This window comes from Copadichromis virginalis, linkage group LG11, assembly GCF_057382275.1.
Source record: "Copadichromis virginalis isolate Kocher_CV1m ecotype Utaka linkage group LG11, C_Virginalis_male_GT1.1, whole genome shotgun sequence".
Taxonomy (NCBI): Eukaryota; Metazoa; Chordata; class Actinopteri; order Cichliformes; family Cichlidae; genus Copadichromis; species Copadichromis virginalis.
In genome coordinates this window covers 23,856,649-23,870,907 of record NC_140628.1, presented here as the reverse complement: position 1 = coordinate 23,870,907, position 14,259 = coordinate 23,856,649, and the positions used below count along the sequence as shown (strand labels likewise).

General features: G+C 41.1%; 1 protein-coding gene across 1 annotated transcript; it reads left to right on the top strand.

Annotated features, from left to right (window-relative positions):
• The first annotated feature begins 771 nt into the window (after positions 1 to 771).
• Positions 772 to 9,443, top strand: LOC146698664 (neuronal acetylcholine receptor subunit alpha-7-like). Its single transcript, XM_085473911.1, has 10 exons — positions 772 to 975; positions 2,031 to 2,170; positions 2,709 to 2,753; positions 3,752 to 3,861; positions 3,942 to 4,021; positions 4,223 to 4,390; positions 6,325 to 6,519; positions 7,010 to 7,096; positions 7,213 to 7,322; positions 7,443 to 9,443. Exons 1-10 carry the CDS (start codon positions 924 to 926, stop codon positions 8,307 to 8,309), a joined length of 1,854 nt encoding a protein of 617 aa, XP_085330037.1. The 5' UTR covers positions 772 to 923; the 3' UTR covers positions 8,310 to 9,443.
• The last annotated feature ends 4,816 nt before the right edge of the window (positions 9,444 to 14,259 follow it).

Here is a 14,259-nt window from a genome sequence, read left to right as displayed (position 1 = left end):
TGTAGCAGTGTCTTTTACAGCTAATATTGATCTCTGCCTTATAATTGTTTATTTGCTTTCAAAAATGATTTTAAATTGTTTACAATGTCCTTAACAAGCCGTAAAGAAATCTGGGAGATGCTTTTTAACAGCATTTGCACTTGATAAGAATAAACAATCTATCGAAATTTGCTCAGTGTGTTAATGTGCATATTGCATTTTACTGACATAGCCATTGGGTGTCACCACTACTCTGTGAATACGCTAGTGTCAGATCAGACTAGCTCAAAAGCAAGACAGATTTTAAATATTGCTTCCTGGTATAAATTAGAAAGTGAAAAAACCCTAAAACACATACACACATATATATATAATATTTCCTGTGATTTTAACTGATTTAATAACTGTTAAAGACAGCTGGACAATAGCTACTAAAAATACCATCACCCAGACAGCTCTGCGTATTATATCTCCTCCAAAAATAAAGCTGCTCTTTATGTCCACCAATCCAGAAAAACTGAATGAATCCATCATAAAATGATGGAGGATGACTGACATGTAGTCACAGATAACCGCATATCATAAAGTCTGCAGGGTATATTGAGAAGGGATGCATGGATGATGAGTTTTAGCACAGGTCAGGGCATCCCCATGTCTCTAAACCTGACCGACTCCAACAAACAGCTTCTCCGTCTTTAGAGGAGCAGTCATTTCGCTGCATTTCTCACCCACTCTCTCAGTCTCTCTCTTCCTCACCCTTTCTCCTCCTTTCCCTGCTCTGCTGCTGCTGGTGTTGAGCTCTCTCCACTTGTTTTCTACAGCCTCTCTTTCTCTTCACATCCCCATTTTTCCTCACTTTACATGTTTAATCTTCCTTCATCTTCACCTTCTCCCTCTATTTCTCCTTTTACCACTCTTTCTCTGCCGATACAGAGGAATGCAGAATGAAGCAAACTGTGGCTCTGTGGCTGTTGATACTTGCGACTCTGCTCCGGGGTGAGTGACTTTCACTGCGCTTTGAGCGAGACTGTGCTCGAACAAGTGTGTGTTTCCTGTTCTGCATGTGCTGTTGCATGTAAAGGTAGCGGATCATAGTAACTGGGGACAAAGCAGCTGATTTAGACAAAGAGAGTGGCCACTTGTGCACAGCCGTACAGAAAAATGGATTTATTTTTATGATGAGCCTGCAACACCACGATGTAATCATCTCCACTGCAGATCCCATAGGTTTGGCTGAGGCTTAGATTTTTTAGATGCTGAGATAGATAGATAGATAGATAGATAGATAGATAGATAGATAGATAGATAGATAGATAGATAGATAGATAGATAGATAGATAGATAGATAGATAGATAGATAGATAGATAGATAGATAGATCGTATGTTTTAGTTAGTGTAAATTTGAGTGCATTAATCTCACACCAATTACTATAGCACTTTTCATGTGCTTTTCCATTTTAAGCATATAGTAACTGTTTATAAGTTACTCAGTGTGCCTCCTGTATCCACCAGTGATCCAAATCAGGAGTGATTTGAAGCCCTCTCGGAGTTATAGGGTGAACAGACAAAGTTGCTGTGTGTGTCTGTCCAGGGTGGCCTCAGTATTTTCCGCATGGAATAAAGCTGACATTTTTACAGCAGTAGAAAACTCTGACAGTATGCTGGCGATCAATCAGCGATGTAAGTGATTAGAAAGAGTAGGCTTCTTTCTCTGTGCTCTCCCACCCGTTTCTCTTTGTTGCCTATGTTATCGTCTCTCGTATAGCTTTGCGCTCCATTTCACCTCAATTTGAGCTTGTCATCTGCTCCTCTGTTAGTGTGCCTCTTCTTCGCTTCTAGCCACCTATATAATTTCAGCAGCACTCTACTCTAAACTCTATCATTGTAATCGCACCGTTTTTCTAAAATGTTTGCTCCCTGCCTTCTTTGACACAGCTTTCTTTTTGTGTCTGACTTTTACCTTGTGCTCTTATGTCTTTATTTATCTCTCTTTAAATTTTCTCTCCGTCCTTCTCCCCTCCCTTACACTCCCTTCCCCTCCCATGTTCAGTATCAATGCAGGGTCCTTACCAACGCTTTCTGCTCAAAGAGCTGCTGCGGGACTACAACCCCATGGAGAGACCGGTGGCCAACGACTCCCACAGTCTCACTGTTCAGTTCTCTTTTACACTAATGCAGGTCATGGATGTGGTACGTTTGGCATGAAACATGCATGCATTACAATCAGACAAGAAATAAAGTCACATTTTCCTCATTTTCCATAATGCATTTTTTTCCCTTTTATAATCAAAAGCTTCATTGCTTTTGAGATCGGGGCACGAATCCTCAGTCTTTCATTTATGTAAATTTAATTTCAGACACTTATTCTGTTTCCCCTGACAGCATGTTCTTGATTAACTTCAGTGCAGGGACAGTCACAAAAAGAGGAAAGTTATTAATGACTTGCATAATATAAAAATCTCTACTTTGGTAGATATCCACATGATTTTCTATCCCGTATGAAAGATTTTAAAAGGACATTTTTACCCATAAAGAGGATTGTGGACATTTTACATCACATACATTAGAAAAGCATAAGAAAGCACGGACGTGGGACACAATTACAAAAGCCAGAAATCATTTAAATATAAAGTCAGTGTACATTGTTTTAAGACCATTGTGCAACATGTGAGCTCATTCTTTCAAACACGAAATCATTTATTCTCTCATTTTCTTTCTGCCATGTAAGGATGAAAAGAACCAGCTGCTCACCACAAACGCCTGGCTGCAGATGGTGAGTATAATGGATAACATTAATGTAATATTGATCTGTGTCTACCCAAAGCCATTGCAGATGCACAGTATCAACCTAGATGCAAGTTGGGTTTTAGTTTATATGCTGCTCAGCAGGGAACAGCTTCTTCCTTCAACCCCAAACATGACCTTATTATGAGTATCTTGAGAATTGGCTGAATCTGGGCCAAACGACTAAGCTGTTTGTCTCATGTCAGCGTTATTTTTTATAACCCATATCAAAGTTTTGCCTCAGACAACTTTACCATCTTCTGCTGAGATAAGGAATTCCCTCTTCACCAGCGAGAAACTTGTCAGAACTGTAACTGTAAAAGAGGAGAGACATACCGTAAAGTAGGGGTGCTAAACATAAGGCCAGTGGGCCAGAATTGGCCCGGCATGATTCCAGTCCGACCCACAGGGTGGATTTAGAAAATGTTAAAGAAGGTGTGAGTTCAGGATTTTTAAGAAAGGCAATTTATACTACACCAAAATAATAAAGTACCGCATAAAGTTCCTCTTCTTTTTAAAATATCTACTATAAAACAAAATTTCATTTTTTAAACTGGGGCCACTGTGAAATAAATAAATAAATGAGCTATGGGAACATTTTCATTACACATTTTCTCACAAGCCCCCAAAATCTTGTTGGCAGCTTCCTTTCATTTACTACAGCAGCATTTTTATCATGCAGAAAAACTGAGATGTACTGTGGAAATCACACTTCTTTTTCCTATATCAAGATATCTCATGGACTCGTTGCACTGACAAAAAAGGGAGTTTCACTCACCCGGCCCACTTAAGATCAATTTGGGCTGTATGTGGCCTATGACCTAAAACGAGTTTGACATTACTGCTGTGAAGGATAAGCTGCTTGTATATCTACTACGATATAGAAATCATAATGGGTGTGTCTTCCTTCAGTTTTTTTTATGTATTTGTGGAGAGTATTTTTTAAATATCATTTTCCATTCATGGAGTTGTAATTGTGTCTCCCAGCAGTGGTACGACCACTACCTGCAGTGGAACCAGTCAGAATATCCTGGAGTAAAGAACCTTCGTTTTACCCCCGACCAGGTCTGGACGCCTGACATATTGCTGTATAACAGGTATGTGACGTACAAATACGGGTGTGTGCAACCAGTGCTGCTGGTAATTGCTGACTGGTCACTGTGCTATTGTCCTTCAGCGCTCATGATAAGTTTGATGCGACTTTTAAGACCTATGTGCTGGTCAACTCCAGTGGTTTCTGTGAGTATTTGCCTCCAGGTACGTTTTAGCAGAGGTTTATATTTTCCTTCAAACCATTTAGACCTTTAATCATTCTGCATAATTGCACTATTATTAATGCTGCAGCGTTTCATTAAATAACTTCGTCTTCCTTTAATTCCACATGGCTGCACCACTGAGCAACATTCATTTTATTATCCAGTATTTACTTGCTTTTTCTTGTTATTTATGCATTTCAAGGAATTTTTATCAGCACATGTAATGTCGATGTGAGATGGTTTCCATTTGACATCCAGCGCTGTGAGCTGAAGTTTGGCTCATGGACATTTGATGGTTGGCTGCTGGACATCCAGATGAAGGAGGCAGATGTATCAGGATACATGGCCAATGGCGAGTGGGACCTACTGGGTAGGATCCGCTGTCAAAAGCATGGATGACAGACTGTGTTGCTTAGTAACTGTGCTTACATTAACACCATACAGTATTGCAATTGTAAAGACTCACTTAATGAATACATATTATATATGAGTGCATGTCTGATTTGTTGCCATAGAACCTGAAGAACATGAATGCTTTTTGCTATGATGTTTTATATTTCCATACACGTTTACATCCTTATAAAATATCCCATGCAACACGGAATCATAATTTTTATAGCATCAGTCCTTGGTTTCTACAGTCTCTTAAGGGCTCTGTTTTTATAATGCTGGTCCTGTGCCAGATTCTTCTTATAGTTCTGATTTACAGTATTATGCAAAAGTCTTGTACTCATTATTTTTTAATACTTTGATAGGATAATATTAATTATATGTGCAGTAATTTACTAAACCTGTGTAAAAAACCCACCCAGAATATAGTATGTATGGCAAAAACCACAGCTTGTGCAATTCTAATGAGCTTCAAAGTCAACCCTTATTCATCAGCATGGCCTGAACTCTTTCTTTAAGCGTCTCCAGGAGTAATTCTCAAAGCTTCTTGAAGGAGATTCAAAGCTCTTCTTTGGATGATTACTGCCTTTTATGATCACACGCTGCTTCAATAATGTTGAGGTCCAATCTCTGGGGAGGTCAATCCATGACTGATAGTGTTCCTATGTGTGTTTTTCTATCCAGGTATCCTTTTACTGTATTGACAGTGTGTTTTGGATCATTTTGATGCTGAAAACTGCGGTTGCTGCCTATCAGATGCTTTCTAGATGAGTTGCATTATGGATCAAATTCTGATAGTACTTTTCTGCATTCATATTTCCATCAGTTTTAACACCACCACTAGCTGAAATGCAGCCACAAACCATGACAGAGCCTCGGCTGTGTTTAAAGGATGGCTGTCGAAACTTACTGTTGTACCTCTCTCCTGACCTTGACAATGATTTGAACTTCAAATTTGAAGTCATCCTTCCATCCTGTTGAACTGATTTTCAGTCCAGTTCTTGAGTAGTTTGGCATACCTCGGCCTTTTTCTCCTTGTCTCCCTTCCTTAAGAATGGATTCTTGACAGCCTCGCTTCCACTGAGGCTTTCTGATGACAGTAGATGCATCAATGGAATGGCCAGATACATCTCAGGCACTGTGTCAGGTGGTCTTTGCTGCATTTTTTTTTTTTTTTACTGTTTTTTAACGACATGACTTTCAGATACCGTTCATCTCTGGTGGATTGTTTTTTAGACCTCCCACTTCTTTTTTTGTCCTCCACTTGTCCAGTTTCCTCAAATTTATTAAGGACACATTGCCCACCTTGCCCAGATATGCCAAGTTTTCAGCTAATAGTACTTTGGGAATCACCTTGTGGGTGTAAAAACACTATTTTATGCCTGTCAAACTGTGTTATCTTTGGCATGTTTCCTAGATTGAAATAAAGAAATTTGAACAAATTCAATGTTTTTTGCAATAGGCCGCTAGTGTCTAATAAAGTAATACAATTTAAAATAGTTCTTAGCTAACTTGTCTGCTGTTAAGTGTACACACAACACTGGTTCATCCCTTGAGATAGGCACATTTTTTACACTTGAATGATTCCCAGGTCTGTGTTAAGTGGCTTAACAAACAAAAAAATGTGAAAGACCTTCAGAGAGAGGAGAGAACTATTGCTCATGTCGATTTTTAAAAAAGAATTCAAGCAAGTCTGTCTTCTCGGAAGCAAAATATAAAGAAATGACTCGAGACTGTTGCACAGTATTGGATATACATGCAGCTTTCCCCACATACAATCACAAATATTCAGTGGATGCACCAAAATACATTTCATTAGTTATATTGATTTTCTGATATTCTTTATTTTTTGCTTCCCTGCTTTCTCATCGCTTACGCAGTTCCTATATCTCTATGCTTCCTAATTTTTCTCAGAGGTCCCAGGAGGTCGTAATGAGGTTTTCTATGAATGCTGTGTAGAGCCTTACCCCGACGTTACTTTTGTGGTGACGTTACGCAGAAGGACCCTGTTCTACGCTCTCAACCTCCTCATCCCCTGTGTGCTCCTCTCCTCCATGACCCTGCTGGTCTTCCTGCTGCCTGCCAACTCTGGGGAGAAAATCAGTCTGGGTGAGGAATAATAAGTGACCAGGGGAGCAGGGACAAGGCACAGTCTGACAATAAGCAAGGGAGATAATGAAAAACAAGAGGTGAATCTGCTTCTAAGATAAAATATGTTCTCTAGCTGCATATTATTCCTCACTCCTCTTGAGAAGGCAATGGCTTATTTCACTCCAGTGTTTTTCCAGCAGTCTTTCTCTGTTAACAATATTGGAAAACCTTCAGTCAGAGCCTTTGTACAGTGTCAGGAGGGATGTCGTGGTAGGGAGGAAAGACAAAGGCAGAAAAGATGAGAGGGAAGATGAAAAACAGTAAAATCGAATAAGTTTTCCTGGGAGTGTCAGTAATCCAGATGATTATGGCGAGAAGTCAAGTACAGCATACCAAATATACAGTTCTACTAAGTTTACTCATGTATTTTCTTCTCTTAAGGGCTTTTTCTTTTTTCTTTTCTTTTTTTGCAACCCACGACTCCCCGGTGTCTTGTGTTGGCCTCCAGGCATCACAGTTCTGCTTTCTCTGACTGTCTTCATGCTGATGGTTGCAGAGATTATGCCCGCCACTTCAGATTCTGTACCACTGATAGGTCAGGGGTTTTTTTTCGACTGCATGTGAATTTGCATGTCAGTGTTGGAGATTTTGCAGGATGATAATCCCGTTTATAGCCAACAGATTAGTAGCAAAGTCTCACATGTGTTTCAGGTCAGTATTTCGCCAGCACCATGGTGATAGTTGGGATGTCAGTGGTAGCCACAGTCATCGTCCTCCAGTTCCATCACCATAACCCCGACAGTGGACACATGCCACGCTGGGTAAGTTGTGACAGTGAGTGAGATATTATACACAATGCAATACATATTTATCTGAAGTGTGTTTATGTGTGTGGCTCCCTGTTCTTTCATTCGATTTGTATCTGTGTCCGTATCTTTCAGGTGAATTTAGTTCTGCTGCAGTGGGTTCCTTGGTTTCTGCGAATGAAGCGTCCAGGTGAGGGAGTGGTGCCTACTCTTTCCAACAGTCAGGCAGACTTCCAAAGCAAGACCCTGTCCTCTCCAACCACCACCACCACCACCATCCCCACACCAGCGCCCTCCGTCCTCCCACAGGGCCTGAACTCCTTGCAGGCCAGCCTGGCACAGCTCAACCTCCCTTTGCCACACTCACTGCCTCACCGTCCAAACTCTCAGGCTATCATCCTCCCTAATCCCATTCACAGAAATCCCAGTCCCAACCCACAACCCCAGCCTAATGGGCATCTGCCTTACATGGGATTCCAGACCTTCCACACCACAGCAGAGCTGGAACCGATCCAGAGAAACAGAACCACCAGTCATGGTAGGGGTAACAGTGAACTAGGAGAAGGAGAGGGAGCAGGAGCAGGAGGGGGACCAGTCCGCGATATACCACTTCATCACCAACACCAATCTTCTAAGTTTGTGAGCCCCACACAGGAACTTCCAGTGTGCCTGGACCCTGACCAATTAACCACAGCTTCTGGAGTCTGCGGCTTAGAGGCTGGGACTGGGAGATCAGCTGTGTTGCATGCCCACAGTGGGATGATTCGATCTGTGGCAGTGGACAACCAGCTGCAGGCTCTTCTGGCAGAGGTGCAGTTCTTAGTTGAACGTGTTCGTGAGCAGGACCGTCAGTTGAGCTTGGCAGAGCAGTGGCAGTTTGCCGCGGCGGTCATCGACCGGTTGTGCCTGGTTGGATTCAGTGTTTTCAACATTATCTGTACCATCGCTATCCTTATGGCTGCACCCAACTTTGGAATAGCACTCTCGAAAGACTTCCTCTAAGAGGCAAAAAAAGACATTTGATAGACCAAGGAGGTGTTAAGAGATGACACAGATAAGGACGTGCTGGAAGCACAATTGCTCTCTAAGGCAGTCGGAAGTAAACAGCGAGTATTTCATGGACCGTGACACGTCAGTTTCGTCCTTTATCCTGTATACTGTAGACCTCATCATGCCTCCAACACTGTTACAGTGCTTTGTTTCATTATTTAATGATGGTTTGTGGACTAACTAACATATATTTAGTCTAGAAATAAATGCTTTTTGTGAAATAGACGCCTTAAAGATAGTTATCCCACAGCCTGACTTTATTAAATTTGTAAAATAGGATTACAGCTGCCCAGTCAAGAGAAACTAGACATAGAGGTTTTAAAGCAGAACTTATGTAAGAGTTTAAAAGTTCAGGGTTACATCAAGCCTAGCTTTGTGTACTGAGTATTAGTGAAAACTGTTATTTCTTAAATCTGCAGTGCCCATATTTTGTTAACAGTATCAAGGTGGTGTATGGGTTTCAATTGAATTCATTTTCTTTCAAGGTTTTCTTTTAGAAGGATGTCTATGCCTGCAAAAAATGTGATGAATCAGAGGCACTACGGATGAACTTCTGCATCTTCTTTAGCAACTGTGTTTGCTTGAGTTGGTAGTGAAGTGCTAAAAAACACCTCTCGCATACCGTCAAGGGAATATTTTCTGTCTATTGCATTTTAGTTTCTGTAAACTTACACACTGCATCGACGTGATGTTTCAAACATGCCCTCTGTTTATCGTTAAGGAGGATGCTTTTTGATTATCTATGAGAGCTTACTGCACTGAAAAGAAATGTTTCAAAACTCCTTATTTTGTTCATGATTTGTAATATTATAGTTTATCTGCTCTGGTGTCAGTAAAATTCAGACTGCAAAGGAAGAATCGATGATTAGTCATGTAAATTTCCCAAGGCTTTTATTTAATTACATGCATTACTCTCGCTCATCTATTGCCACGCTCGCGCTGTTGTGTATGCAGAAAAATGCAGTCCCTGTGATTGTGATTTTTAATGTAATGTATGATGTTGGACACTTTATTACCAGGGCTGTGACAGACTGAGCTGTAAGTAATGGCAGTAGAAATAAACAATCTTGTCTTTTGTATTCTCTACACATGCATCAAATTTTCAGTCTTTTCCCTCGTTCGCCTCCTCCCAGTCCAAGTTTTCAAAGCGACGTAGGAACAGAGGACAGGGGGAGTGAAGGAGAAGGGGAACAGCCAAAGAGGAAAAGGGAAGATAGAGGTAATGAAGCACAGCAATAGAGAGGGCAAAAGGAAAAAAGAGAGGGCGTCGCAGGAAGGGAGGGCTTTGCAGAGAGACACCGACAGAAAGGATGCAGAATGAAAGAGACGACGAATAGAACAAGGTGGTCTCATGACTTGGTTGAGAGAAACAGAGGAGGGAGCAAAAAAATGTGCTGAGAAAGCGGCAAGAGACCAATAAAGTTTTTTAACTGATTGCTCGTTAATGAGACAGGGGAAGGAAGAACGTGAAGAACAAACGTTCCCTCCTCCTCCTCCCTCTCCTCTATACTGCTGCTGAACTGTACTGTGTCTAGCATTTATGGGTGACTTGATGTTTATTCAGAACTGGAAGAGGATGTCCTCACTGGGATTTATGTGATGATCTTGGCAAAAATTCTCGTTTAAAATGATTGACTGGGAAATAATGCAAGCACATTATGAGGATTGAATTTGGCAAATTGGTGTCTTGGCACAGCCGGACTCGCACCTTTACCCCGAGGCTATTAATTTGACTTGTCCTCTATGTGCTGTAGGCTAGTTCACTATTGGAGAAATCTCTGTGTATTTCAACGGCCTACTGAACTCCTTTTGTCTGTAAAACTGGGCTGCTGAGAGATGCACTACAGCGCAGGTAATAAATCTGAGATACTCTCCTCCTTCACTGGCTCTTTCCTCCACCTGCTTTGTGTCGACAGCTCATGCAGATCTGTTTATTGGGAGGAGATGCACACTGAGTCATCCAAACAGACGAGCACAATGCAGCGGGATGCAGAAGACGCGTCGTGTCTATCAAGGGGCCACTGCAATCTGTGGCTGCAGCTGTCGCACGTACCTGCGCGCACACACACACACACACACACACACACATCCACGGATACCAAGAGCAGCGCAAACACAAACCCACGCACACATCGAGTGGTAAAGTAAGGGCTCTGCTGCAGACCTAATGCAGTAACCACTCATGGTCCTGAAGCTGTCTCTTTCTGTTGCTTCAGATCGCTTCCACACAAACTGTTCACTTACGGCTGCTTGTGCAGTGCTCTTGCTTTGCAATTTTTTTGCTTATGTGGGAAAAATAAGGCAGGGAGACAATCTAAAAGGATGGCGTAATCGCTGAAATACCATTTTGTCTTGTATTTTAATAAAGTTTAATTGATCAAAATGTGAAAAAGCTGCTGAACTCAAATAAGCTGAAACTTGTTTTTATAGTTCACTCACTTGCCAATCAGCTTTTGCCACAGTCAGCATGACAAGCAGGAGCTGTCAGGTTGCCAGCCCATAATAGGTTTTCCACAGAAGCTCACGCCTTACTTAGATGTAAACTGAAGAAACCCACCAGTGCAGCGAGAATATGCAATATGCACACACACACACAGACTTAGACAACCGAGACAGTAAGGGTGATCACTTAGCCACTGTAACAACACTTATCTATTAATATTTTAACTCTAAAGTGTTGAATTTTATATATCAAAATTTATCTATAATTCAGAATGTACATTTAGTGGCCACTTCATTACGTACAGCTTGCCTTTACTGGGTTGGACCTCTTTTACCTTCAGAGCTGCATTAATTCTTAGCGGCATAGAATTAACAAGGTGCTGGAAACACTCCTCAGAGACTTTGGTCCATATCGATGTGACAGCATCACACAGTTGCTGCAGATTTGTCAGCTGCACATGCATGATGTGAATCAACACATCAGAAGGTGCTCTATTAGATGGTGTTGGTAACTGTGGAGACAGTGAACTCAATGTCATGTTCAACAAACACGAGATGATCTGAGCTTTGTGACATTGTGTGTGAACCGGCTGGAAGCTGCCATAAGAAGATGGTCATAAAATATCATTACACATCATTACACCACAGGCAGCACCCAGAACTGTGGATACAAAGTAGGATGGATTCACGATTTCATGGTATTTACACCAACTTCTGACCGTAAAATCCAAATGAGTGCTGCTGTAGCTCATCTACTTCATGTGCTGCCCTCAGAGGTGCTCTTCTGAACACCTTGGTTGCAGCAAGACGTTATTTTAGTTACTGTTGCCTTCCTATCAGCTCAAAGCAGTCTGGCTCTTTTCCTCTGACCTCTGGTATCAACGAGGCATTTTCACTGGATATTTTCTTTTTTTCAGACCATTCCCTGTAAACCCTAGAGTTGGTTGTGTGTGAAAATTTCACTAGATCTGCAGATTCTGAAATACTACCAGCCGTATCATCCTCCAATTTTAAGACTTCATTTAGTTCACTGAAATTTGGACTTAAAAAACTGAACTTAAATTATCACTGAAACTAAGCAATTTAGCTAAATACCTAAGTGACTCTTTCCATTATATGTCACCAGTCATCAGAGCCATCATATTATGTGGGTGGGATGTATCAGGGTTGTGAGATACAAATGCTTACCCATTAAAAGTAAGTTTTTCAGGCCTGCTGGTGAATATTTTACAAAAGGTGATCAAACCTTCAGAAACAGCTCACCTTTTTATTTTAGGCCAGCCTGTAATCTTTCATGCTGGAGGCCGTTAAAAAGCTCTCTATAACAGAGAACAACACTTGGCACTGCTCCAGCTGTGCAAAAAGCATTTTCAAGCAATCAAAAGAAGCTTCACAACACGGTTGTGGTGTGTTGCAAGCAGGGAGACGCAATTCCTTGGAGGGAAGATGAAGAGAGAAGCGCTTGGGTCTTTTATGTTTTTATATCAAAATGACAACTAATTTCACATGCAATAAATGCACAGAAGCTGAAAATGAGTGTACACTCCCATCAGCAGTGGATCTACTATTAGAATAGAGCTTAATTCTTTTGTGAAGTGTCTTCCTCAGAAACTAATCAGCACTCAGGTCTGAATACTTCCACGAGGTCTCTCAGGACAGATTTTCAGACCAAAGATTTTTAGCTTTTCAAAATTCACCCATTCCAAGATAATTTTCAGTCACCACCTCACCAGCAGCAATCAATACCTATTAATTACTGGGTGCAGACACTTGATGCAGGTCGATATGTAACGGCTATCTCGCTGCCTGTTGGGTAATTGTCTCCCAGATCTCATTATAAGATGCTGGAGTTGGGGAAAGAAGAGGAAGCCGGTGAGGAGAGAAGAGGAAAAGAGGAAGAGTGGAATAAAGACACAGGTACAGGTGTAAAATCAACTTTATAGGATAAATCTGGCTCTGCCCACTGTGGGGACTGTCTGTTACTTTGTGATTTCCGCACTCCTTGACTCAGCTCCAAACACACAACGTTAGTTGCAAATAAACAACAACCAACTTTGCATCAATAAATCGGTTTATTTAAAAGAATATGTTACAATTTATTACAGTAAGCGATGTAACCAAACACTTGCTTAAATTTTACATTTCGACATGTCAAAGGCTCTGTAGGTTGTCATTCTCCATCCCCTTCTTAGTGTGACGCTCATCAGCTGAATTTAAAATCGAATCTAACTGTACGTGACATCTAACTTCAGTCAGCATGAGAAAGTGTGTGCACGTGTGTGTAGGGGGTGGATGGGTGAGCCCATGGGCTTGAAGGTGGGGTGATCAGGCGATGCCAGACAATCGACTGTGTCAGACATGGTTCAGTAAGCAGACACGAATCCTGGGGAAATGTGTTCAGCCTTTAAGACTGCACATTCAATCTCTCAATTCAAGGCTCAACACATTCAATTAAACCTCCTTTCTACCCTCACAAAGGTGTGCTGAAGCTCATTAATCACCCCAAAATGCTTCCGTGAACAGCGCTATCACGATAACGAGGACTCTTAGGTAGACTCACTGATGTAAATTTAAAGCTCCCTACTGTCTTGTAGATATCTTTAATATTAATGCTATTAAGCCAGTGGCATCATATTCTGTTTCTACAACCTATAATGTGATTGTTTTATAAAATTGCTGTTGACTCAGAAGAAGCTTTAATTTAAACCTAAGAACAAATCTCAGCTTTCAATATATTGATTTTTAAAAATACCTCTATTAAGATAATAATAACTGAACATGCCACTCTTCTCTCACCTTGTAAAAGCAACTGGTGTAGAAACAACCATGTAATATTTGTCCGACTCACTGGTAACTTTCAAAATGAAAAAAGTGCAACACATTACGATTTCATTAATAAGGATGCGAGATCACAAAATTGCACTAAGCAATAATAAATGTTTAATTTCAGCCATCGCAGCGCCAGGTTTTAATGACGCAATGAATTGTAATTTTTGTTTATTTGTCAGGCTCTGTATTGCACCATCAAATAATTAGGTTCTAGCTCAATGCATAATTGTTTTGATTACATTGGAACTTGAACTGGGCTCATTTAGAGATGGCATTACAGTGTTGAGCTTTACCTTTTTGAATCATCGGCTGGTAGGATGTCTTTACGGGCTGCGCACTGTAATCCTTATTTTGTCAAATGGTCGAAGGATAAAGCCATCGCTTTTTTGTTCGGAGACTGTCATCCTGTTTAACCCGAATCTGCAGAGAATAAGTGATTCAACAGCAAAGCACCAGCTACACAGATAAATAGTGCTGCATAGAAAGGCCATTTGAATTACGGGCCCATTATAAATCCGGTGGGAGCTCTCAGAAAAAAAAAGTAATAACTGCATGCTCAAGAGCCGGCAGGAGGACAAGGACCCCTGCTGCCTCTTCTGGGTAAAGCACGATGTTACGTGTCTGAGCGGAG